The following is a 27,598-nucleotide window of genomic DNA, read 5'->3' as shown; positions in this document are numbered from 1 at the left end:
TATCTTCGGGAGTATTTCCGACGTGATTCTGAGCATGCGCACTGGGATGCTTCCACGGGACAGCGCATGCGCCGTTTGTTCGCCCCATCATTTGCATGGGGTCACGCTTCATTTAAATGGATCACGCCCACTTCCACCTACTTTGAATTAGGCCGGCTTACGCCGACAAATTTACGTTACGCTGGCGCAACATTGGGAGCAAGTGCTTTGTGAATACTGTGCTCGCCGCTCTGCGCTACGTCGGCGTAGCGTATATTCGATACGTTACGCCGGCATAATTATGCGCCGAGGTACGTGAATCTGGGCCATGGTGTGGACCCAAGTCGCATTCATCTCAAGTCGGATCCTGTTCATTAAAATCAATTGATGTTGGACCGAAGTCGCAGGGCAAAATCGGATCGAAAGGCACGCGACTTTGGGGTCGGATCGGTGTGAACATGGGCCTAAGCCAGGGAGAGTGTTGTCTCTGCTACTGGAGGGAGGGGGGGGGGGCGACGGCCCTCTTCTGAGTCTTTTAGCAGTTTATGGAATCTGATCTCTCCTGCTCTTCAGGTTTATTTCATTTGGCTTGGACTTTGTAATGTTTAATTACTACTTCATTGAAAAGGAACATTTTATTCATTTTTTTAGTGCTTAGCAGAAAAAAAAAATGAAAAACCCTGAGAATGGGGGCACTAGTATACCAGCCGGCTCGGGCAACACCGGACACGCGTTTCCAAGAATCTGGTGTCCCCCCCGCGTGCGGCGGATCTCCGGGACCGCAAGAGTTAAGATAGAAAAAACTGAGATGAATTTCTTCCATGTGGCAATGTTAATGGGAAAAACTGGAACGCCGAGCCGGGCGCCTGGATCTTAATTAAATTACACTGAAGAGGTAATCTATTTTTGATTGCTTGCGGAAACAGTAATCAGTTACAGATCATGTGCGTTTTGTCTTTGGAGTAATATATAACCAACCGGCCCGCGCCGTGCTGCAGGATGGCGCATCAATAGTGCTTGTTGCCGCAGTAAATTGGATAAACGTTCGTTCTTTACTGCCCTGTGACAGCGAGCGCATTACGGCGCCATAAAAGCTGCATTTATCTGGCGAGCGAGACTCTCATTTTCTGAGCCTTCACTTGTCACTTTTTTGAGTCGTGGTGCTGCCCCCCTGGAACTTTGCACAGTCCCTGACCATCCTCAGCTGACAGAGACACGCCCATTTATCAGCCTGACTTCAAATTTTGGTTGGTTGGTATGCAATGAATGGCAAGAATACAAGAGAAAAAAAATTAGGCTTAAAGCTGAACTTCGACCTTCCCTTTTAGTTTTGTACAGTTGTGCAAACTCCTCCCCTGGACCTACACCTCCCAACTTTTTGAGATGGGAACGAGGGACGGCTATTAGCAAAAGTATGCAGGCGTAGGACACGCCCCCTGCCACACCCCCTTAAAGGAGAATTACGCACAAGAAAAAGATCAGTTCAAGTGCTTTCTTTTTTTGACCGCTTAAGACCCGGACCTTTAGGCAGCTAAAGGACCTGGACAGTTTTTGCGATTCGGCACTGCGTCGGTTTACCTGACAATTTTGCGGTCGTGCGACGTGACTCCCAAACAAAATTGGCGTCCTTTTTTCCCACAAATATAGCTTTCTTTTGGTGATATTTGATCACCTCTGCAGTTTGAATTTTTTGCGCTATAAACAAAAATAGAGCGACAATTTTGAAAAAAATTCAATATTTTTTCCTTTTTGCTATAATAAATATCCCCCAAAAATATATAAAAAAACGTTTTTCTTCCTCAGTTTAGGCCGATACTTATTCTTCTACCTATTGGTAAAAAAAAATCACAATAAGTGATTTTTGGTAAAAAAAAATCACAATAAGCGTTTATCGATTGTTTACAAAATAGGGGATAGTTTTATTGCATTTTTATTAATAATTTTTTTTTTCACTACTAATGGCGGCGATCAGCGATTTCATGACTGCGACATTATGGCGGACACATCGGACAATTTTGACACATTTTTGGGACAATTGTCATTTTCACAGCAAAAAATTCTATAAAAATGCACTGATTACTGTGAAAATTACAATTGCAGTTTGGGAGTTAACCACTAGGGGGCGCTGAAGGGGTTAAGTGTGACCTCATATGTGTTTCTAACTGTAGGGGGCGGGGCTGGACGTGTGACGTCATTGATCGTGCTTCCCTATATCAGGGAACACACGGTCAATGGCGGCGCCACACTGAAGAACGGGGAATCTGTGATTACACACAGCTCTCCCCGTTCTTCAGCTCCGGGGATCGATCGCGGGACTCCAGCGGCGATCGGGTCCGCGGGTCCCGCGGCCGCAGTCACGGAGCTTCGGACCGGGCGCCCACGACCCACAGCTGGGCACTTAAAGAGGACGTACATGTACGTGCTTGTGCCCAGCCGTGCCATTCTGCCGACGTATATGTGCAGGAGGCGGTCCTTAAGTGGTTAAAGTTAATGGGCCAGATTCAGATAGCAGTTACGACGGCGTATCTCCATATACGCCATCGTAACTCTGAGTGTGCGGGGTCGTATCTATGCGACTGATTCATAGAATCAGTTACGCATAGATTTCCCTAAGATCCGACCGGCGTAAGTGTCTTACACCGTCGTATCTTAGGCTGCATATTTACACTGGCCGCTAGGTGGCGCTTCCGTAGATTTACGCAATGAATATGCTAATTAGGTAGATACGCCGATTCAGAAACGTACGTCCGCCCAGCAATTTTTTTTACGTTGTTTACGTTAGGCTTTTTTCGGCGTAAAGTTACCCCTGCTATATGAGGCGTATCCTATGTTAAGTATGAACGTCGTTCCCGCGTAGAATTTTGAAAATTTTACGTTGTTTGCGTAAGTCGTTCGCGAATAGGGCTGTACGTAAGTTACGTTCACGTCTAAAGCATTGACGATTTGCGGCGTAATTTCAAGCATGCGCACTGGGATTCTTTCACAAACGGCGCATGCCGTTACGTGGGGTCACATGTTATTTAAATAAAACACGCCCACATCATCCACATTTGAATTAGGCGGGCTTACGCCGGACCACATACGTTACGCCCCCGTAACTTTAGGGCGCAAGTTCTTTCTGAATACGGAACTTGCGCCCTAATTTACGGCGGCGTAACGTATCTGAGATACGTTACGCCCGCCAATAGATACACCATTGTATCTGAATCCGGGCCCATGTGTGTGTAAAGGCAGGCGTCCCAATACTTTTGACAATATTGTGTATAAGCAGATTAAAGCTTATATAAGATTTTTGTAATTTGGTTTATATATACTTTATAATATTACATCCTCTGAATATTATCGGATTACTTTTTTTTAGCAACGATCGCAGATAGAATCCAGCGTTTCGCCTTTTGATAAGCGTGCTTTTGCGCTCGCCTCTTGTTCCTTATTGAACAGATGGGGTTTATGGTGGGTGTCCGGTTACCCCAGCTGCCCCAATGTATATTCCGCAAAGCCGGAGTGCTCCGTCTACCCGCGTAACCCTAGAGCGGAGGCTTTGCCGGGATCGCCCAACCTTGCAACCCAAGCCGGGCAAAGTCTAGACAGAGCTGTAATACGAAATCGTATCGGGACTGATTAAAGCGCCATTTGTTTTCTGTTAATTCTACAAATGCCGGTATGAAAAGAGATACTAGAGGTTGTGCTGTGGGAGGCTCGGGAGCCGAGGGCTTTCGTTTTTGTGAGCGAGGAACAACTGCCAGCAAATCTCTTGGCTTTTATCCCAGCTAAAGAGAGACTCTAAGCAGGGCAGAAAATCACTGAGAAAGAATGGGATCCAGAAGACGATTGAAAAAAATCCGGCAAAGCTTTTCGGTGCCCCTTTATTAGAAATGTGAGTAAAACAACATAAATAGAGGAAACCCAATACCAATGTTAACCAAAAACATGTATCAGAATACACATTGGCCTAAACTTATGAAGAAATTTGATTTTTTACTAAATTTTTATGGGGTATGTTTTATAGCAGAAACTTTTTTTTTCTTCCAATAATTTTTATTGAAATCATTGTTTTTTTTTTTTTTTTTAATTGTCAGTTGTTTTTTATTTATAGCGCAATAAGAAAAAAAAAACAGAGGTGATAATATACCACCAAAAGAAAGCTCTATTTGTGTATTTTTTTTTTTTAAAGTGCCTGATTAGAGTCAAAGGATCGAATAGGCCTTCAAATTGGTAAACAGCGGGCGCAATGCTGTGCGTTCGCTGTTTACGCAGTGTTGTGTGGCAATTGATGGGTCACACTTGCGGAAATTGATGGGGCACACTGGCGGCAATTGATGTGGCACACTGGCGGCAATTGATGGGGCACACTGGCAGCAATTAATGAGGCACGCTGGTGGCAAGTGATGGGGCACAGTGGCGGCAATTGATGGGGCACAGTGGCAGCAATTGATGGGGCACACTGACGGCAATTGATGGGGCACAGTGGCAGCAATTGATGGGCACAGTGGCAGCAATTGATGGGGCACACTGGTGGCAATTGATGGGGCACACTGGCAGCAATTGATGGGGCACACTGGCAGCAATTGATGGGGCAAAGTGGCGGCAATTGATTGGGTACAGTGGTGGCAATTAATAGGCACAGTGGTGGTAATTGATGGGCACAGTGGCGGCAATTGATAGGCACACTGGCAGCAATTGATGGGTACAGTAGCTGCGTTTGATGGCACAGTGGCAGAAATTTATGGGTACAGTGGCTTCATTTGATAGCACAGTGGCAGAAATTTATGGGTTCAGTTGCTTCATTTGATGGCACAGTGGCGGCAATTGATGGGCACAATGGCTGCGCTTGATGGGGGGTTTTTTTTCAGTTTGCTTGCGCCCCCCAAAAAAAAATTCAGAACCAGCCGGGGCTGGGGGCCTTTAGAGGGGAATAGCAAAGGGCTGGGGGCAGGAGAAGGGATTTGAGAGTCCAGATTTGTTATGTGTATATTTGATGCAGGCCAGTGCCACAGGAAGTCCTGAAGACGGAGGATTAGCATGACAGCAAGGAGGCCACTCGCATTATCAGAACGGATCAGCAGTGGCAACCTCTGTATTGTCTGTGAGCCAGCGAAGCTCGGAGAGGAAGGTGCAGCTTCTTTACACCTAAGCCCTGAGCTTCCTCGGGTTATCACACATCGCCGCTCTCTGCTGATTATGAAATAAGAATGAACAAAAATGCTTCCTAATTATGAAGACGTTGCCAGAGAAAAAAAAGGAAGATGTCAGTGACACCGGCTGCTGCGTCCTGTCATGTGCACATCTTCACATATTGTCAGAGGGATCCGCAGGAGCAAATGTTCAGTCAGTATGTTCTCCCGGAAATCCACTGCGAATTCTGACATCGCCAAACTTTCACCACCATGACAGGCAAGGCTGAGAAGCAGCAAAGGAATGTCCACGAAGAAATGTCTTTTTATGTGCTCTTTATTACCCATCCGGCTAAAAACGGTGAACAGGTGATGAAAGGGATAGAGATGGAAACATTTGCAATGTTTAGGTAGGGTCTCTGTTTCAGCTTGGCTGTACTGTGGGCTCATTCTGTTGTTGCTGGGGTGTTGTCCCACCCTGGTGCGACAGGTGGCACCAGTGGATTTGAGGCTTGGGTGCCTTTTGCCAGCAGCCAATCAGGAGGGAGTGTTCTCTCGCGGGGCATGCTGGTAGAGGGTACTTCTGGAACAGACGCCATTGAGGTGGGGTCGTCTTCCGGTGTGGCACCCACCTTCGGGGTGGCCACATCACTGCGCTCCGGCGTTATGGCCTACCTGGCCGGAGTGTGCGTGCTATGCAGTGTTCCTGGTTTCAGGCCTAAGTTGGTCCGGAGCATTTAAGCAGGACGGAAACCCAGTGGTCGACTGGGTTCCCATTTTTGAAGATCCCAAGCGAGTGTAGCTGTTCGGTGGGGAGTCCATCTGAGGAGCGCCAATGAGAGGCTGGCGGTCCAATAGGATTCCGACGAACCACCGGGGATCGAGGTGACCGGACACTGAAGGATTGACTCCTCTTTCAGTCGGTACCTGGGCGACGTTAAAAAGAAGATTCAGGCATAACTTTACCTAGGAGGGTTGCCTATCGTATCTGCAATCAGAGAGGGCCTGTGGCAGAGGCGTCTCCCTGACATTCATCCGGGAGGGTCTGTGGCAGAGACTTCGAGGTTCGAGCGATACTTCGGCTGCTAGGTCAGTGAGAGGCCGATCCGGGTATGCTAAGCCAACTCAAATAGGAGCGGTAAGAAAAGTGTTGGGCCTTGTACACACGAGGAGACATGTCCGATGAAAACGGTCCGCGGACCGTTTTCATCGGACATGTCTGCTGGGAGCTTTTGGTCTGATGTGTGTACACACCATCAGACCAAAATCCCTGCGGACAGAGAACGCGGTGACGTAGAAGACACCGACGTTCTCTAACACGGAAGTTCAATGCTTCCACGCATGCATCGAATCAATTCGACGCATGCGCGGGATTTCGGGCCGCTGGTTATACGTCATAACCAGCGGACATGTCCGATGAGTCGTACTAACCATCGGACATGTCCGACGGACAGGTTTCCAGCGGACAAGTTTCTTAGCATGCTAAGAAACTTTTGTCCGCTGGAAACCTGTCCGCTAGGCCAGGAAACCTGTCCGCTAGGTCGTACACACGGTCGGACATGTCCGCGGAAACTGATCCGCGGACCAGTTTCAGCGGACATGTTCGGTCGTGTGTACGAGGCCTTACGCATAGGAGCAGGACTGTTCCAAATACTACTCCTGAATCTGCTGTTCTCCCTTTTCCATCTCTATCCCTTTCATCACCTGTTCACCGTTTTTACCCGGCGGGGTAATAAAGAGCACATAAAAAGACATTTCTTCGTTGACATTCCTTTGCTGCTGCTGTATGCACCATACATCCCTAGACATTCGGAGGGAGCCATGAGGTAAATGCACCATTCCAAAACAAACCAGCAGCTCCTTCGGGGGTCAGCGCTACACTTGGATGTGATTGGCCAATGTGGTCTGCAGAGTAAAGGGTTCTATAATGTGTTAAAGCGCATTGACAGACCTTTCAAAACAAAGGGGCTGCCTAAGGCTACGTGTATTGAAAGCGTGAAATAGCAAGGGGGTGTAACACACGTATGGTGTGAACGACCCCAAACCGAAGTGGGAGGGCGGCTTCAACCCCCGTATAGAAAAGAGGGAGGAGGACAATAGCAAATATCCACAGGTTCTCTATAAAAAAAGGTTTTAGACGGTTACAAAGGGGTTTGTCAAAACTGTAATTTTTATGCTCCATGGAGCTTTTGCGTTTTGCCGTTATGGGCTCCAGGATGAGAAGAGAGGAGACAGTTGACAGGTAGATCAGTGGTTCTTCCAACAATCGTTCCTGAATGTACGTTGACCTGTGGGGCGATGAAAACCGTTCACACATCAATTGGCAGCTGTCTGAGTGGCTTTGGACCAATCATCTCCCCATGGCACAATAAAGTCCCAGCGCCTCTCATCGTATTCCTGCCAAAACAAGCACCTGCCTTTGCAATGTGCCTTCGGGACCTAAATTAATCTGAACAGTTGGTCCCCTTTTATAAAATAGAGATAAACAGGTAGGCAACTGTGTTTTTCTTCTGACTTCTGAATTCTTTTGAGGCTGTGGACGTGTGCCAGGAAGGTTTTATTTAGCCATTTTCTCCTAGTCTATAAGCTGAAATAAGATTAGTCGTTATCGTAGAGCCATTAAACCCATAAGATCAATTCCTTTTGCTTAAAGTGATCGGGTCAAGTTTAAATAAATCTAAGGTGCCTGGTGATAAAAGAGGTATTATACTCCCTTCTCCTGTGGCATGTGCCACCTGCCTTCCCTCTGTTCCAATTTTACAACTGCCATAAAGCTCTCATTTGACATTTCTGGTAGTGTCAGATTTTGTGGTTCCATTCTCTGACTTGTACTTGCCTTTGCAAATCCCATAGATACTTGGATTTGTGCGTGTAAACATTCCTGTTCTTTGACAGCTGCTGGTCTCATTCCAGCATCCTGGTTTTGGCTATAATGCATCCCTGTCTGTCTGTCCACCTGTAAGGTGATTGATGTGGCCAGTCTCTGGGTGGAGACCAAACCTGATTTAAAGGAACACTAAAGGCAAAAATGATTTTTTTTTAAATAACAAACATGTTATACTTACCTCCACTGTGCAGCTCGTTTTGCAGTGCAGTGTCCCTGAATCCTGTCTTCTGGGGTCCCTCGGTGGCTGTTTCGGCTCCTCCTCGCAAAAGCTTTCCACCTTCATGCGAGCGAGCTCGCATGGTGGAAAGCTTTTGCGGGCGCGCTCCCGTGATACAGCGGCAGGCATAGCCACCGACTGTATCACTCGGCCCCGGCGCGGCACGTCATCGGATGTGATTTACAGCAGCGCCAGCCAATACTTACCTCCACTGTGCAGTTCGTTTTGCACAGAGTGGCCCCGATCCACGTCTTCTGGGGTCCCTCAGCGGCTGTCTCTGGTCCTCCCCGCAATGACTCACCACAGTCATGCGAGAGCTCGCATGGTGGTCAGTAATTGCAGGCGCGCCATAGGCGCTCACTGTATCACTCGGTGTGCTGTATCACTGGATGTGATTGACAGCAGGGCCAGCCAATGGCTGCGCTGCTCTCAATCCACCGCTCTAGCCAATCAGCGGCCAGGCTGAGCGGCGAAGAGGATATGTGGACCATGCAGGACTTTCGACGGGTCAGGTAAGTAAAACGGGGGCTCAGGGGGGGCCGGCAACACCAGATGTTTTTTCACCTTTATGCATAGATTGCATTAAGGTGATTTTTTTTAAATTTACAACTCCTTTAAATATATTAAAGTTACCGATGATAAAAGGGATATTATACCCACCTCTCTGGTGACCTATGCCTCCTATCTTTTCATTGTTCCATTTCTCCATCTGCCGTAAGCCTCTTTGGCATTTGATACTTCCCGGAGTGTGATATTATTGGTTCCCTCACCACTTGCTGTGGTTCTAATCTCCAACTCCTAAGTCTGACCGCTAAATTCTACGGATCCTGAGATTTTTGGCAAATGTTGTTTGATCTTTAGATAAAAAAATTTATAAGCGTAGGTTACCTTTGGTTGAAACAGCAATTCAAAATGGTTAGTAGATCCAAATAGTCCACTTGATGAAAATCTTGTCTTGACTGTGAAAGTCGAGGTTGGCTTTTTGACCAAAACAAACACCAGAGGGCTGGTTTATGTTGCATTGTACTTCTTTGTCTATTTTTTCCTTCTCTTACAGTAAAACATTTTCGCATTTTTCCAGCTCTGGCTGTTTTTGCAGATCACGAGATCCCCGAGTGTTTTTTTTTCCTCAGCTTATCTATGAATGTGGCTCCGGCTGGCTTTATGGTAATGCTAATCCTTCCAAATTGGGTAGGTAGGAGTTTGAGTCTGAGGAGCGTCGCCGGCGTGAATCCGCAGTGTATAATTACACAGGCTGTTATGCTGTACCTTTGCGGAAATGTAGACGGCCATAATTGAACAGAGCAGAAAACAAACCATTTTTAGATTTCCTTAGAGGGAAACGCCATTCATCGCAGATTTAAGTAAAATTCCACTCAGTCTAGAGTAATAAATGCGGCTCAATAAAAACACAATATTTAATATTATATTGCCCGCTTTGCCGGCTTTCTTCTACTAAATTTGCTCGTGGTCAGTGACAATGCAAATTTTGACGAAACAGCGCTACCCAAGAATAATTTCACCTTGATGTGGGTAGATCATGCGACTAATTTGGGGAAATCACTGCGCCTAACCCCTATAAATGAAGCTGCTAACACTAAAACAAAGTCAAACGTGCGTATCCACTTCAGATCCGCGCTATAGCCGAAAGACGGCTGCAGCGCGGACCTGAATTGCCGGGAGGGCGTACCTAGACGTCGTCCTGTGCTCGAACGGCCTGCGCGCTCCCCTGCATAGCACGCGCGGCGCGCTCTGTGATCAGATAGTCAATGAGACTCAGGTGATTACAGATCGGAGTAAGGGGTCGATCCCGACCCCTTACCACATGGTCAGCCAATGACAGCTGATCATGTGATGTAAACAGAGCCGGTTATTGGCTATTTTTTCTCCTCACGCTAATAGCATGAGGAGAAAAAATAGCCGATCACCAGCGACTGTCAGAGGGACATCGGTCCCGATGAAGGAGACCAGGACCGATGCTCATCTGTGCCACCTGTGCCACCTGCCAGTTTAATACAGTGCTGCCTACCAGTTCTGCACTACAGAATCAAGTGACGCCATGTGTTCTGGACACTCAACGGCCCGGATTCACAAAGCACTTGCGCCAACGTATCTCGAGATACGCTGCGTAAGTGCAAATATGCGCCATCGTATCTATGAGCCGGACCCACAAACTGAGATACGCCTAAAAATAGGCTTCATCTCACCGACGTAAATTGCCTACGCCGGCGTATCGTGGGCGCATATTTACGCTGGACACATGTGGCGCTCCCATTGATTTTCTATTCAAATATGCAAATGAGGGAGATATGTCGATTCACGAACGTACGTGCGCCCGGCGCATGCTATACGCGGTTTGCGTAAGTCGTACGTCCGGCGTAAAGTTATGCCCCATAAAGGAGGTGTAACTCAGCAGCAGACATGCAAAGGTCTGCACCAGGGAACACAAGCCGTTGTATTTCACGTCGTTTACGTTGGACGTGAATAGGGCTGGGCGTAGGTTACGTTCACGCCGTAGGCAGTGATCCGTCGTATCTTAGGCAGTTGTTCCAATGTATTTGTGAGCATGCGCACTGGGATGCGTCCACGGGACGGCGCATGCGCAGTTGGCGAAACTTATCTGTCTGGCGCTCAACCCATCATTTGCATGGGGTCACGCCTCATTAGCATGGCTCACGCCCACTTCCACCTATGCCGGCTTACGCCTGAGAAACCCAGCGCAGATTTGGGAGGAAGTGCTTTGTGAATTCAGTGCTTGCCTCTCTGCGCTGCATCGGCGTAGCTTAAAGGAGATACGCTACGGCGGCATAAATATGCGCCAGTGTCTGTGAATCCGGGCCAACGTCTTTGGTTGTTATGGTGCCGGCGACTGGCCCACCTGCACCATAGAAATGAATGACACAATTCTGGAGCAGGTAGCTGACGGCCAGGTAAAATCTTGTAGCATGCCGGATGTGGCTCGCGGGCCGTAGTGTGGAGACACCTGCAATAATAAATAAAAGTAAACAAAGTGCCCCTTTTATTAACAATTGAACTCCTGCACTTGCTTCCACTAATTGCTCATGAGTCACTGTGGTCATAATTTGTTTTTGTCGGGTAATTCATTCTTTAAGTCTTTAGCAAATCACGGCATAAATGGTCTCCTTAAAAATAAACCAATCCTGCTAATTAAAGATACGTGCAAGTTGTTTATTCTCCGCTCCCGCTGGGAGAGTTCAGAGTGCCAGAAAGATACCCCGGTGAACCAAAGGACAGAGGGCTCCGGCGGTTGGCATCCTTCCCGGCCCCCCGCCCCCAGGCCCTTCCTGTCCTGTCAATCAAACCCCAGCAAGCCTGACCTGCCGCCAAGAAGAGTTGCAAACACAAATTAACAAGCATGGGTGACGCTGCCCGCTGAGGTCGGCCCTGTTGCTGTAGAGCAATGGGAATATCAGGACATCGGTAATTAAAAAAAAAAAGTCATTTCAGGGTCTGACCTTCAATTATCTGCGCTTTCTGATGCTTCAATCAGATTGACTGCTGTGAAATTCTTAATAAAGTCTGTAGGAGGGCAGAAATTAAGTGTCCTTCAGCTGCTTCGCTGTCACTCATATTTAGCTTTTATCAATATTTGTTGCTGGCAGGAGGGGGGAGGGGGGGGGCATTTATGTCAACTTTTAAAGGAATTGTATTGCTTTATGATGGACACATTGGAAATAAAAATATAAATCCCGATGAATTTACAGACTGTGGCAGGAAATGAGATTTGACTCACCAACAGCAATAGGATCCAAAAGCGGACCCGTCCTTCATCACCAACAGCAATAGGATCCAAAAGCGGACCCGTCCTTCATCACCAACAGCAATAAGATCCAAAAGCGGACCCGTCCTTTATCACCAACAGCAACTGGATCCAAAAGCGGACCCGTCCTTCATCACCAACAGCAACTGGATCCAAAAGCGGACCCGTCCCTTATCACCAACAGCAACTGGATCCAAAAGCGGACCCGTCCTTTATCACCAACAGCAATAGGATCCAAAAGCGGACCCGTCCTTCATCACCAACAGAAACTGGATCCAAAAGCGGACCCTTCCTTTATCACCAACAGCAATAGGATCCAAAAGCGGACCCGTCCTTCATCACCAACAGCAATAGGATCCAAAAGCGGACCTGTCCTTTATCACCAACAGCAATAGGATCCAAAAGCGGACCCGTCCTTCATCACCAACAGCAATAGGATCCAAATGCGGACCCGTCCTTCATCACCAACAGCAATAGGATCCAAAACCGGACCCGTCCTTTATCACCAACAGCAATAGGATCCAAAAGCGGACCCGTCCTTTATCACCAACAGCAATAGGATCCAAAAGCGGACCCGTCCTTTATCACCAACAGCAATAAGCAATATTGCTTTATGATAGACACATTGGAAATAAAAATATAAATCCTGATGAATTTACAGACTGTGGCAGGAAATGAGATTTGACTCACCAACAGCAACTGGATCCAAAAGCGGACCCTTCCTTTATCACCAACAGCAATAGGATCCAAAAGCGGACCCTTCCTTTATCACCAACAGCAATAGGATCCAAAAGCGGACCCGTCCTTCATCACCAACAGCAATAGGATCCAAAAGCGGACCCGTCCTTTATCACCAACAGCAATAGGATCCAAAAGCGGACCTGTCCTTTATCACCAACAGCAATATGATCCAAAAGCGGACCCGTCCTTTATCACCAACAGCAATAGGATCCAAAAGCGGACCCGTCCTTTATCACCAACAGCAATAAGTTTCAAAAGCGGACCCGTCCTTTATCACCAACAGCAATAGGATCCAAAAACAGACCCGTCCTTCATCACCAACAGCAACTGGATCCAAAAGCGGACCCGTCCTTTATCACCAACAGCAATAAGATCCAAAAGCGGACCCGTCCTTTATCACCAACAGCAATAAGATCCAAAAGCGGACCCGTCCTTCATCACAAATTTTTTTAGCCCATTTTTCTCGTTGAGAAAAGTGCTCTGGAATCTACAGACGACTCACGACCAATTTTAAAAATGCAATTTTTCTCGTCATGAAAAACGGTTGCTGCATTTTTTCCATTTTAAAAGCCAATATAAAGTAGTAGTAGTGGTAAAAAAAACATTTGTGGATTTAATTAACCTTTTTTTTTGTTATTTCCCCTTTAAGGGGGCGTGGCAGGGGGTGTGTCCTGTGCTTGCATACGTTTGCTACTAGGTGTCCCTCATTCCCATCTCAAAATTGTTGGGAGGTATGTCTTCACCTCCCTTTTTCTGAAAGCTTAGATGAGGCCAATCGGTGTGACAATAGCCAATATTCATTGGCTATTGCCACACAACTGGGCGGGCTCAGGGCGAAGTGCTCTGTGCCCCAAGCCCACCCTTTTTCGAAGCCTATTAGAGCCTCAGGATTTAATCATGTGATTCTAAAAAAAAAAATACCCATTGGAATACATGTGTCCGGCGCCCTGCATGTAGATTAGGGGGCTAGATGCATGGATGGGGGGGGGGCGGCGCCCTTTGGGCCCCTAATGGACGGTCTGCCACTGGTGTTCAGGTGGGTGGGGGGGGAGTCTGTGAGCCATTTGGGCGAGTCATAGAATGCAATAAGGTAGAAAACCTTGAGGCTTTAGAACCACTTGAATACCTCTTTAAATTGTGGAGGCAGCCCCATGCTAAACCGACCTTCGGCCTGCGCGGTAAATGCCGAAACACTATTCAGTCTCCGAGGCTACTTGGGGTAAAAAGTGTCATCGCTGCGATATGAGTGACGTTGCGCGTTCCTGGTGAATTGATGGTCTTCATTCCATAAAGTATTATTTGACGTAGCTAGCATTTCACCATGAGCATGACCATGGGAATGTTGTAGACATTCCGGTAGGCACCGCGTCACCCCATCACCCTCACGGAGCCGGCGGTACGGGTCAGGGGTCCGGAATGGGCTGCTATTCTAATCTGTTGGGTGGATGACAGGCAGAAAGTGGAGAAGATAATCCCTGCTGGCACGGGGTTGTAAGACTTGGCTTACCTTCGACATTACTGGGTATTAAGTTAAAAAAAAGTATTGTTTGAAATCATATCAAATCACAGTGACCTGACGACGTGACTGAGACCAGCTAAAAAATAAAAATAAATCATTGAAGTTATGGGAAAGTTTCAGCGTTAAAGTGCTTGTAAACCTCAGACATGAAATATGAACAAACTATATCCCTCTATAGTGTGTACTTTTCTCAATCCAGAACACTAAGGGCCAGATTCTCGTAGATTTGGAGTAAAACTGTGCAGGCGTAACGTATCTCGTTCACGCTACGCGGCCGCAAGTTTTACGGGCAAGTGCTTGATTCACAAAGCACTTGCCTGTAAAGTTGCGGCGGCGTAGCGTAAATTCTCCGGCGCAAGCCCACCTAATTCAAATGCTCCAGGTAGGGGGCGTGGATCATTTAAATTAGGCGCGTTCCCGCCGTCGTAAACCCTTTGAGAATCTGGCCCTATGTGTAATTTCTGTCCGCTGCCTCCTTCCTTTGTTATCTGCCTGAGTCACTTCTGACAAGTTTTCCTGACACCTATAGATAAATGGTGACAGGGGAGGGTGCTCCAGCAGATTGACAGCGACAGCTCTGTTCCTGTAATGCCACGTACACGCGGTCGTAATTTCCGATGGAAAAAGCCAGACGTAATTTTTTCATCGGATATTCCGACCGTGTGTATGCCCGATCGTACTTTTTCCGTTGGAAATTCCGACAGACTTAGAAAGAGAACATGTTATCTTTTTTTTCCCCGACAGAAAAAGTCCGGTCGTCTGTATGGAATTCCGACGGAGAAAAAAACACGCATGCTCGGAAACAATTCGACGCATGCTTGGAAGCATTGATCTTCATTTTTCTTGGCTCGCCGTAGTGTTGTACGTCAGCGCGTTTTTGACGGATGGAATTTGGTGTGTCCGTGTGTATGCAAGACAGCTTGAGCGGAATTCGATCGGAAAAACCTGTCGGAGTTTATTCTGACAGAAAAACCGGTCGTGTGTCCGTGGCATAAGGAGGGGGTGTCCCTTCCCTCAATCAGCACTCAGACTACTCCTCACTGAGCCCTGCAGAGTGTAACTTCAGCTCTCTGCCCCCTTTTTTCTGAACTCTCAGACAAGCTTTGGATTTCCTATGCCGCCCAGTCAGGATAACTGAACCACCGCCCGGCCATCATTCTGCTATAGGCCGGGAGGGAAGAGGTTAACTTCATGAGTTTGATGGGTTGATGGGCGCAGTAATCCCGCTGAGACAACGGCAGCTGAGCCATGCTCATCTTTTCCTGGAAGGCCATCATCACCCTCTCCTGGAATTGTTCTCCCACAGGAGGACTGGCCGGCATGGTTATGGGGTCCGACTCGGGCTCCCTCCGGTATCTCCATGCCAGATGAGCGCCCATGTTTCCCCCGAACATCAAAAATATTGAACTCTTCACCAATTTGCATGTCATTCTTGCGCAGACCCAAGCTAATCTTCTCTCTAGTGTACAAATTTTAGTATATGTGCTGCCGAAGCAATCACGTCTTTTGTTGGTATGGTGCTGGCGGCTAGCTAGTCGGCACCATGGAGGAGCATTATGCATAAACGAGACAAAATGTTGAGGGCCATGTAATATCTTGTAGCAGGTAGGGTGACTACATTTTCAAACTGCCATTCAGGGACAATGCCCTCCTTCACAAAAATTTGCCAATTTTAAAGGCTTATAGGCAAGTAATTGGCCATAATAGGGGTATGGGGGGTCCGGGTATTGCCTTGGGGGGCATGTAACAATGCAAAAACATTTTTTTTATTTTTTAGGAGCAGTGATTCTAATTATGCTTAAAGTGCAACAATAAAAATGAACAATTCCTCTAAATATAGTGCCTGGGGGGTCCCCTTAGTCTGCCTGTAAAGTGGCACATGCTGCCGCAAAAATTCAATTTCTAAAACCACAAGTCAAATCACATTTAAATTGACTCACAGTTGCAATTGCATGCATCTGGCTATTGAACAAGAAAAAAAAAGCACAAAAAAAACATAATGCCTCCTCCCCCTACTCCATATCAGTCCCCTTCCGACTCTGCTCCCCCACCCCAAAGCACCTTGTCCCCATCTTACCCTGGCTGGTGGTTGTGATGGCATACAGGAAGGGGGATTATCATTTTTTTGGAAGCCCCAAAGGGTCTGGAATGGACTAGGGGAGGGGGGGACCAGCTTTTACTGCGCTCTGGTTAGGCGCAGTGCATTGCAGGACATTTGGCGGGGGCAAACACCCTGGGCTGGGAAACAGACAGTTTCTACCTGTCGGCTCATTAGGTGGCTGTGCCAGTTTCATTCCGGGACACTGTATTGTCCTGGATTGAAGGTGCCCGGGACCCAGGACAGAACTGTAAAATGCGGGCAATCCGGGACACGTGGTCACCCTAGTAGCAGGCCAGATGAGGCCCACAGACTGAGGTTCTAAGACCCCTGCCCTTAGCATTTACAACCGTTGCTAGTTTGTATGAGGTAAACAGAGAGGGAGCACATCAAGAGATAATGGTGGAAATTGAATGTGTCATTCTGGCTTTTATTGGTCAGGTCGGGGGGGTGGGGGTGGGGGGTCCTGGTGTGCTCAACTGTGGCTTGTGCTGAGTAAGTCCCTGATCCATAACTATAGGTCCACCAGACAAAGTCTCAATTCTCTCCCGTGAAACACCCACCATACCTTCTAGTAGCCGGAGACCACGTGATGCTCGCCTAGGCTTCAGGTCACATAAAGGAGCCCTCCAGCTGCCATAATTATGTGGCCTGCTCATGGTGGCATGGGTTCTGTTGATTCATATGAAGTGTCAGATTTAATGACAGTTTCACTTTAGTAATAATAGGTAAAGCCCGTTCCGAAGATAAAAGTCAATGTTGGTTAGCAAAGCGATAAAACTGCGGCGTGAGCGGGATCGAGTGTCCGGCGTGGAAGCAGACTGCTCTAGAGACATATTCCAGCTCGTATGGGAATGCGTGGTTGGGACCAGCTGCTCGGAGTAGATGAAAGCAGCGAGAGATGGAACGACATTAGCAGGACATATGCGTCGGGTAATTGATACATTGGGCACTTTCATGACTTCTGATGGACGATTTCTAACACTTTGCCTTCTTCGTTGTACATACATCTGTCATTTCCCTTCTCATTACTGGTACGGTGTAAGACATTAAGCAAAAAGTCAATACGATACTCGTTAGGAGCAATGTGCATTGCTGGAATTATATATTAGCACGCAAAAAAATGGCTCTGTGACTCCAGGTGCCCCAAATCCTTGGATACAACATCTTGAAATTTGGGGAGCCTGGGCCACTAGCTAAACAGTCTTTATTTTCCAAAAGGCAAACAAAACAGCTTTTATTCAGAAAAAGCAAACACAGCAGTTTAGACACTTCTGGTATACAAATATAAACTTCAGCTCACCACCAGTATAAACTAGTCCCACACCAAGGTTTAGAGTCCCTGCCTGCTCCATGAGGCCAGAAAGGTCACAAGAGCCCAGGCCGTGTCTCAGCCATTTAACATCCCACAGCCCTCTCACAACTGTGTGCTGTTCCACACCAACCACCATACCTGCTGGCTGCTTCCTGCCCCTTTGCAGGTGGGTTCCCTCCTTTAGAACCACAAGGCCCGTAGGCAGGGTTGGAGGCTCTTTCCCACCCAAGATCTCTCCTAGACACCTGCTGGCTGCTTCCTGCCCTTTAGCAGGTGGGTTCCCCCCTTTAGAAACACAGTATCCATAGTCAACTTTTGAGGCTCTTTCCCACCCAAGATCTCTCTTAGCCTCTGAATTCTGGGTCCCATATCAGGATTTAACAATCCTGGAAAGGGTTCAAATCACGTTTCCCTCTTTGTGACTGATCAGCTCTGAACCCTCCACCCAGCCACCCAGGTTTGAGGCTCTTTCCCACCCAAGATCTCTCCTAGACACCGGATGTCTGCTTCCTGCCCCTTTGCAGGTGGGTTTCCTCTTTTAGAACCACAAGGCCTGTAGGCAGGGTTGGAGGCTCTTTCCCACCCAAGATCTCTCCTAGTTACCTGCTGGCTGCTTTCTGCCCTTCTGCAGGTTGGGGTAACCCCTTTAGAACCACAGTACCTATAGTCAGGATTTGAGGCTCTTTCCCACCCAAAATCTCTCCTAGCCTTTGAATTCTGGGTCCCATATCAGGATTTAGCGATCATGGGAAGGGTTCAAATCACTTTTGCCTCTTCATGACTGATCAGCTCTGAACCCTCCACCCAGCCACCCAGGTTTGAGACTTTTTCCCACCCAAGATCTCTCCTAGATACCTGCTGGCTGCTTCCTGCCCTTCTGCAGGTGGGGTAACCCTTTTAGAAATAGAGTACCTATAGTCAGGGTTTGAGGCTCTTTCCCACCCAAGATCTCTCCTAGCCTCTTAATTCTGGGTCCCATATCATGATTTAGAAATCCTGGAAAAGGTTCAAATCACTTTTCCCTCTTCGTGACTGATCAGCTCTGAACCCTCCACCCAGCCACCCAGGTTTGAGGCTCTTTCCCACTCAAAATCTCTCCTAGACACCGGCTGTCTACTTCCTGCCCCTTTGCAGGTGGGTTCCCTCCTTTAGAACCACAAGGCCTGTAGGCAGGGTTGGAGGCTCTTTCCCACCCAAAATCTCTCCTAGATACCTGCTGGCTGCTTCCTGCCCTTCTGCAGGTAGGGTAACCCCTTTAGAACCACAGTATCTATAGTCAGGTTTTGAGGCTGTTTCCCACCCAAGATCTCTCCTAGCCTCTGAATTCTGGGTCCCATATCAGGATTTAGCAATCCTGGAAAGGGTTCAAATCACTTTTTCCTCTTCGTGACTGATCAGCTTTGTACCCTCCACACAGCCACCCAGGTTTGAGGCTCTTTCCCACCCAAGATCTCTCCTAGACACCGGATGTCTGCTTCCTGCCCCTTTGCAGGTGGGTTCCCTCCTTTAGAACCACAAGGCCTGTAGGCAGGGCTGTGTATCAACAACCATGTTGATACACAGGGGCCCTAGAAGAGTAGCACAACGTGGAATACTGTGTCCCCAGACATAGATAGACTGACGTTTGTGGAATTGACCGTGACAGTCACAAAATGAGTCATAAAACAGGGATACATTGATGCTCAAGGACTGAAAACAATCACAGATTGAGGTCCAAAACAATGGGGCACTGTCACTAAGGGTCTCAAAGCACCAACATGCACAGCAGAAACCCAGGGTCACTTAAAGCTGAATTCCAGATATGGCAATTTTTACATGGTTACGTTGGTCCAGCTTGAACCCATGTAGGTATGTATGGGCCATACCTGTGGGATCCCTGTGGAAGTTGGAAATCACTTTAGTAGGCAAGGCTACTACGGTGATCTCCACTAGGTTCCAGGTCCCATGCCAGGCGGGCGGCTGCCCTGCTGCATTATGAACACAGGAGGTTGAAAGCTTGCTTGGCACAGGTGTTATTTAGAGAAGAGGGGGTAAAACCTTCTGGAGCTGGAATGGTTAAAGGGACTCTGGGGCCAAGGTAAAAAAGTTAATGCACAGTCACCTCCCAACTTTGTGAGATGCAGAGGGACACTTATCAGAAAAAGTATGTAGGCATAAGACACGCCCCCTTAAAGGAGAATTATGCCAAAAAAAGATTAGTTAGACCCACAAATGCTTTTTTTTAACCACTACTATTCCTTTATTTTGGCTTTTGAAACACCTTGCAGTCACCGGCCCCCGTTTTACTTACTTGAGCCCCGAATTTCCGAGGGCACGATCCCGCGTCATTGTCCCCATGCCTGATCGGCTCTTCATTGAATAGATTAATAGCAGCGCAGCCATTGGCTCCCGCTGCTGTCAATCAAATCCAATGATGCGGGCGCCGATTGTATGGCACGGGAGTGCACCCGCAAGGCAACCCCCTCGGGAGAGAGCTTCCCAGAGGGGGGTTAGCTCTTACGGGGAGGAGCCGCGAGAGCCGCCGTGGGACCATCGCGGCATGTGGCTCCCAGCAGGGGTCCGTTGCGTCCCGGTTCAACGTTTCTGCTCCGATCTTAGCCCAAATTTTCAGCTGAATTCGGACCTGAAAACGGACCAAAAGACGCACAGGACTTCTGTGCAACTTCTCTCCGGGACCCCAGTGAAGATATGTGAACCGGCTCCATACAGAGCTGGTCAAAATCTCCTGCTTTTATAAATTGGATGCGGTGAACCCCACATCCAATTCGCCTAGTTGTGAACCCAGCCTAAGACTGGGGTGCCATTAAAGTTCATGTGCATGTAAAGGCAGGCGTCCCAATACTTTTGACAATATAGTGTATATAGATTAGACCTAAATGAGGGACAAATTAGGAGGAAAGAGAGACTTTGTTCCAAATCAGAGACAGTCTCTTTCGAAATCAGGGACAGTTGGGGTCTTTGATAATAACCGAAAGTGATTGTAAGCTCTTGCGATCAGGGCCCTCCCCACCCTCTTGCCTTGAATTGTATTGTAACCGTCCCGTCTCTTGTTACATTGTAACAAACCGTTGGCGCTCTATAAATCCTGTATGATAATAATAGGAGAAGGGGGACGGAGGGGGCGAGGGAATCAAAACCAAAGTAGGGGGGGGGGGGGAGAAAAGCACCGCAGTTAACACGTGACGGGTTTGCAGGCACCTGTCATCCAGCAAACATCGGGCAGACATTGTTGTGCTTTGACGCGGGGATGTTGTGAGAGAAGTGGGCCGGCCCGGTGATGTCAGCTCGCCTGTCATTCTCTGCAGTAGACGTGCCGTGCATGATAACGGAGCCAGAGGAGGAGGAGGTGACATCAGCTGCACTGCACCAAACTGCAGCACGAGCACAACAAAAGCCTCCTCACCCAATCTTCTGCTCCGCTCTCTTTGTTGTGGCTCTTTGCCCGGCCCTGGCTCAGACCCCACCAGGGACACTCACCTCTTGCTCAGACCCCACCAGGGACACTCACCTCTCGCTCAGACCCCATCAGGGACACTCACCTCTCATTCAGACTCCACCAGGGACACTCACCTCTCATTTAGACTCCACCAGGGACAAACACCTCTCATTCAGACTCCACCAGGGACACTCACCTCTCATTTAGACTCCACCAGGGACAAACACCTCTCATTCAGACTCCACCAGAGACAAACACCTCTCATTCAGACTCCACCAGGGACACGCACCTCTTATTCAGACTCCACCAGGGACACTCACCTCTCATTCAGACTCCACCAGGGACAAACACCTCTCATTCAGACTCCACCAGAGACAAACACCTCTCATTCAGACTCCACCAGAGACACGCACCTCTCATTCAGACCCCACCAGGGACAAACACCTCTCATTCAGACTCCACCAGAGACAAACACCTCTCATTCAGACTCCACCAGGGACGCGCACCTCTCATTCAGACTCCACCAGGGACACCCACCTCTCACTCAGACCCCACCAGGGACACTCACCTCTCATTCAGACCCCACCAGGGACACTCACCTCTCATTCAGACTCCACCAGGGACACCCACCACTTGCTCAGACCCCACCAGGGACACTCACCTCTCGCTCAGACCCCACCAGGGACACTCACCTCTCGCTCAGACTCCACCAGGGACTCTCGCTCAGACCCCACCAGGGGCACTCACCTCTTGCTCAGACCCCATCAGGGACTCTCACCTCTTGCTCGGACTCCACCAGGGGCGCTCACCTCTCACTCAGACTCACCAGGGATTTGCATCTCTCGCTCAGACCCCACCAGGGACGCCCACCTGTCGCTCAGACCGACCCCAGCAGGGACACCCACCTCTCGCTCAGACCCCACGAGGGGCGCTTGCCTCCCACTCAGACCCCACCAGGGATGCCCACCTCTCGCTCAGACCCCACCAGGGGCGCCCACCTCTCGCTCAGACCGCACCAGGGTGGTGATATTCTGCCACAATTTTTGCACGACCAATTGCAACAGTCGCGGCAGAATTGCACCACGTTTTTAGGTGCCGTTGAAATTAATGGCACCTGAACACCCTGAGGTGCGATTTGCCATTTTAGCGGTGGTTTCGAAATCACGGGGGGAAAATCGCCCGCGATTCAAAATGCCTATTTATGAGTGGAGCCTTAAATCAACACCATTCACTTGGTTTGATTCACTAAAACTGGTGCACTCTGTGCATGGGAGCCAATCAGCTTCTAACTTTCAGCTTGTTCAATTGAGCTTTGAAAATAAAACTGAAACTGATTGGCTCCCATGCACAGCTACACCAGATTTTGCACTCTCCGTTTTAGTAAACCCAACACATTGCACAGGCATGAACCAGTCCAAAGCAATGTGGTGCAGCCGACACTGGAACAACTGCCAAGAAGTGTCTGACAGAGGCTGAAGGAGAACCGTAACGCTGAGATGTAAACATAAAAGAAGAAAAATTATTTGTATTTGTATTTTTATGGGAAAAAATGGCAATTGTTTTTTTATACTACATCCGATTAGGACTGACATCTACTTTATGGCCGGTTTACGCCAAATGCGGTGAAGGAGCACGCTCGAAAGCAAATTCTTTTCCACTCCGCACAGAAGCGCGCTGCCGTCTGTATCTGTGCAGGGGTCGCCATGCATTCTTACCATGCAGTTTAGTTTCGACGCAATTTAAAAAAATAGGTCCTGCTGTAATTTTTGCATGATCCCATACAACCCATTGATTGGCTTCCTGAAAACGCACCGCGCAGGAACACACAAAAAATACACGCACTCAGACGCACCAATGTGGTGTGAATTAACCCCTAATATTTACTGAAATTATATTTACTGAAATTCGTATGCGTTACGTCGACGTAACATTGAGAGGCAAGCTGAGTATTCACAAAGCACTCGCTCCCATATTTACGCCAGCGTAACGTAAATGGGCCGGCGTAAGCCCGCCTAATTCAAAGTAGGCAGGTAGTGGGCGTGATGTATTGAAATTAACCGTGACCCCATGTAAATGAATGGCAGAACGAACGGCGCATGCTCAGAATCACGTTGCATATACTCCCTAAGATACGACGGCTCAATGCGTACGACGTGAACCTAACTTACGCCCAGCCTCATTCACGTACGACTTACGTAAACTACGTAAAATACGACGCTGTTCCCGCGCCCATACCTTAACATGACTTACCCCTGCTTTATGAGGGGTAAACTTACGCCGGATGTACGCCTTACGTAAACTGCGTAGCTTACTGCGACGGGCGCAGGTACGTTCGTGAATCGGCGTATCTAGGTCATTTACATATTCGATGCGTAAATCAACAGAAGCGCCCCTAGCGGCCAGCGTAAAAATACACCCAAGATACGACGGCGTAGGAGACTTACGTCGGTCATAGGAAGCCAAAATTCAGGCGTATCTTGTACTGTGAATACGGCGCATAGATACGACGGCGCATCCTAGAACTTACGCGGCGTATCAACAGATACGTCGGCGTAAGTTCTCTCTGAATCTGGCCCACTGTTGTTTTTTTTCAAAATTGTTAGTTTTATTTTTATAGTGCAAAAAATAAAAACCGCCAAAAGAAAGCTCTGTTTGTGGGAAAAAAAGTAAATTTTATATGGGCACAACGTCGCACAACCCAGTGCAAGTTAACCGCTAAAGGACCGCCACACAACTTTTTCACGCTTCACTTCCTGATTCCCTCACCGAGGATGGCGGCGGGGGCAGCCGATGGATGAACAAATGCTCGGCCTCGAGTGCCGACATCGCTGGCGCGCTGGATAGGTAAGTGTCCATATTTTAAAAGTCAAATACAACAGCTGCTGGCTTTAAAAAATTAATAAATTGGCGGAACTTTCGCTTTAAGACTTGCCTGCCATTAAAGTTCATGTGTGTGTAAAGGCAGGTGTCCCAATACTTTTGACAATATAGTGTATTTTGCAGTAACATGTAAAGGTGGTGAAGTGACACGGGGGCACCAAAAAAAAAAAAAAGATAAACGTTTGATCATTTCCTGACCCAGATACAGATAAGTGGTCAGCCCACCCAAAACTGGAAACGTCATTATAGTGGACCCTTTCTTCTGTTTTTTGGGAGCGCTTTTAGTGAGATCCATGTGATTGAGTTCTAAATGTATCAAGAAATGTATCAAGAAATGTATCTAGAAATGTATCTAGAAATGTATCAAGAAATGTATCTAGAAATGTATCAAGAAATTTATCTAAAAATGTATCTAGAAATGTATCAAGAAATGTATCAAGAAATGTATCTAGAAATGTATCAAGAAATGTATCAAGAAATGTATTAAGAAATGTATCTAGAAATGTATCAAGAAATGTATCTAGAAATGTATCAAGCCGATGTAACGATCTCACAGGCCGCTGATCGCATCGTGTTTTCTTCCTCTGTCCAGACAACCAGTTTAGAATGTCGATCCTGGAACGGTTGGAGCAGATGGAGAGGAGAATGGCGGAGATGACCGGATCCCAACAACACAAACAAAGCGTGGGGGGAGGCAATGGAGGCGGAGCCAACAGTGGGGGCAGCCAAGCACAAGTAAGTGTTGTCGAGGGTATAAATTAAAAAATGTACCAAAGCTGGCCATACACCTATAGATTATCTGCAGATTTTCTGTGGTTAGATGGAAAAAGTGGGAGATTCTTCCATCCGCACAGTTCGGCATAGATGGAGGAATCTGTTCCACTTTTTCCATCTGACCACAGAAAATCTGCAGATAATCTATAGGTGTATGACCAGTCTTAGGAGTAAAAATGTCCATAGACATAAGACGTGTCTCACAATATGATCAGATCTGGGTCTGTAGACAACATGCCTACAGGGGAACGACCCATCAGCTAGATTTGTCAGTGGAAGGAATAGTGCCCCATCATTAGTTTTAGAGGGGGGAAAGTGCCCCATAATTGGTGTCAGTGAGAGGAATAGTGTCCCCATCATTGTTATCAGTGGAAGGAATAGCGCCCCATCACTGGTGTCAGTGGGAGGAATAGTATGCCCATTATTGGTGACAGTGGGAGGAATTGTGCCCCATCATTGGTATCAGTGGGAGGAATAGTGGCCCATTGTTGGTATCATTGGGAGGAATAGTACCCCATCATTGGTATCAGTGGGAAGAAAAGTCCCCCATCATTGGTTGTCAGTGGGAGGAAAAGGGGCCCATTGTTGGTATCATTGGGAAGAGTAGTGCCCCATCTTTGGTGTCAGTGGAAAAAATGGTGCCCCATAATTGGTGTCAGGGGGAACAGTGCCCCATCATTTGTATTAGTGGGAATATTGGTACTCCATTAATGATATTGGAGGAATGGTGCTGTTTGATTATATCAGTGGGCAGAATTATGCCCTTTCATTGATGCCAGTGGAATTAATATTCCCTCTGTTGATGTCAGTGGGAGTAATGCTACCTCATCATTGGTGTCAGTGGGAGTAATGGTGCCCCATCTTTGGTGTCAGTGGGAGCAATGGTGCCTCATCATTAGTGTCAGTGGAAGTAATGCTACCTCATCATTGGTGTCAGTGGGAGGAATAGTGCCCCATCATTGGTGTCAGTGGGAGGAATGGTGCCCCATCATTGGTGTCAGTGGGATGAATGGTGCCCCATCATTGGTGTCAGTAAGAGGAATGGTGCCCCATCAATGGTATTAGTAAGAGGAATGGTGCCCCATCATTGCTGTCAGTGGGAGGAATGGTGCCTTGTATCAGGAGCAGAGCACCAAAGACCACTGGTTTATGGTACAACACTGTAATTACCAGCTAGTTTGCTGTCCACAATCTGTAGAAGCCGTGTGTTACTACCAATGGGCTTTGGTTCTACATACAGGATGACTTTTATGGCGCGTTGTGCTTTCCTCCAAACAAGGCAATCAGCCTTCCAGCCCATAGGTCTAGGAGGAGCTTGTTCTTGCGCACTCCCTGCATATGCCATCATGGCTGTAAATGTTGTCTCTCCGCAGTGTGCCACCGGTGCAGGATCCATGGGAAGCTGCTTTGAGAGTCGGGTAGTGGTGGTGTGTGAAAAGATGATGAGCAAAGCATGCTGGGCAAAATCCAAGCACCTGATCCATTCCAAGACCTTTCGAGGAATGACGCTGCTCCACCTCGCTGCTGCACAAGGCTACGCCACCCTCATCCAGACCCTTATCAAATGGAGGTAAGGAGCACAGAGCCTCGGGGAGACAGAGAAGGGAATGCACAGAAAGATCCGTGTCTGGGTTGTCACAAGGACAGAAAATTATGGGGCATACAAACATTTACAGTTGTCACTTAAAAAGGAGCAGAAGAGGGGAAATCTTCCAATAGGGACACCTGCCTAAAATGGGATTTTCCCTCAAGCAGGGATGGAATGGCCATTGGGACTACAGGGAGTTTCCTGGTGGGCCGATGGCTCAGTGGGCCGGCTTCAGTGACAGCGGACTGCAGCCCCCCTCCGCTCCTCTGTCTCTCCCTCCTTGCAGAGCTCACCTCCTCTCCCTCCCCACAGCGCTCACCTGGGGGAACAGAGAATCAGGGGGAGGACCAGAGGAGCATGGGGGAGGGGACAGACAGCTGACTTAACAGCTATGGCCTGGTTTCTCACTTCTTCCTAAACTTGTCCCATAAGGGGGGGGCACCGAACTGATTCTTTGCCCTGGGTGAAATAATGTCTAGCTTCTCCACTGGTACTGCCTATAAGAGTACCAGTACCAACCAGTAGAACCAGTAGAACGGCTAGTGGCTAGTGAAGGGGGGAGAGGGGGCTTGGGTGGCCGGGAGGGGGGGGTGCGGGAGTTGTCCGGCCGCCATAGGAGAGACCCGTCAAAGTGGGCCAGTCTGGATGAAGTCCAGGGCCAAATTTTTGTCCCAGTCCAGCCCTGCCCTCAAGTGACAGCTGAAGTTTTGGTATAGAAAGTTTTACATGGTTACATTGGTCCTGCAGTATTTAAACCCCCCTGACCCCCCCACTTATCTACGCCCCTGAAAACTACAGTATGTAAAGGGGAGGGGATGCGCTGGACATCTAATCTTACAGATGCAGACCTTGCATTGTCTATTTAATTATGAAAACTATGGACGGTACCCTGGAGAAACCAATATGATACTTTGTTTCCATCTTATTAGAATCAGATGCGGGATCCCCATGCGGCACCGTCTAAAAGTTCCAACGATATTACCTGGTTAATTGTTTCTACATACGGAACACAATTCATAACCCCCCGGCTCTTCTTCTTTTTTCATAACTGCCCGATGTCAGTAAAATGAGATCCTATAATTAGATTCAATATTCCTTTCTGTCCACGGTTCCTCGCTATCTTTCCTTCCCCAGGGAAATACAACATCTGTCCGGAGGTCCATTACCGATATTTTAGCCTCCGCTGCTCTTATGAAACCCTTGCGGGGAAAATATTTGTTATTCTGATTCTCTTCTATTGGGCTCCTACATTTTTAATATGCGGCTCTG

General features: G+C 47.9%; 1 protein-coding gene and 1 non-coding gene across 10 annotated transcripts in view; one reads left to right on the top strand and one right to left on the bottom strand.

Annotated features, from left to right (window-relative positions):
* CAMTA1 (calmodulin binding transcription activator 1) overlaps nucleotides 1-27,598 on the top strand; it is a 1,702,014-nt gene that overhangs the window by 1,598,464 nt on the left and 75,952 nt on the right. For all 9 annotated transcript variants that reach the window (XM_040326489.1, XM_040326487.1, XM_040326491.1 and 6 more), the window contains 2 exons: nucleotides 24,560-24,702; nucleotides 26,115-26,311. In XM_040326489.1, coding sequence (XP_040182423.1) covers nucleotides 24,560-24,702; nucleotides 26,115-26,311 — 340 coding nt within the window. The remainder of the gene's footprint in view (nucleotides 1-24,559; nucleotides 24,703-26,114; nucleotides 26,312-27,598) is intronic.
* On the bottom strand, nucleotides 15,634-15,739 carry LOC120916641. Its single transcript, XR_005744051.1, has one exon. It is a non-coding gene; the product is annotated as a U6 spliceosomal RNA (small nuclear RNA).

The sequence above is a fragment of the Rana temporaria genome, chromosome 10 (assembly GCF_905171775.1).
Source record: "Rana temporaria chromosome 10, aRanTem1.1, whole genome shotgun sequence".
Classification (NCBI taxonomy): Eukaryota; Metazoa; Chordata; class Amphibia; order Anura; family Ranidae; genus Rana; species Rana temporaria.
This window is presented reverse-complemented; position numbering and strand designations above follow the sequence as displayed.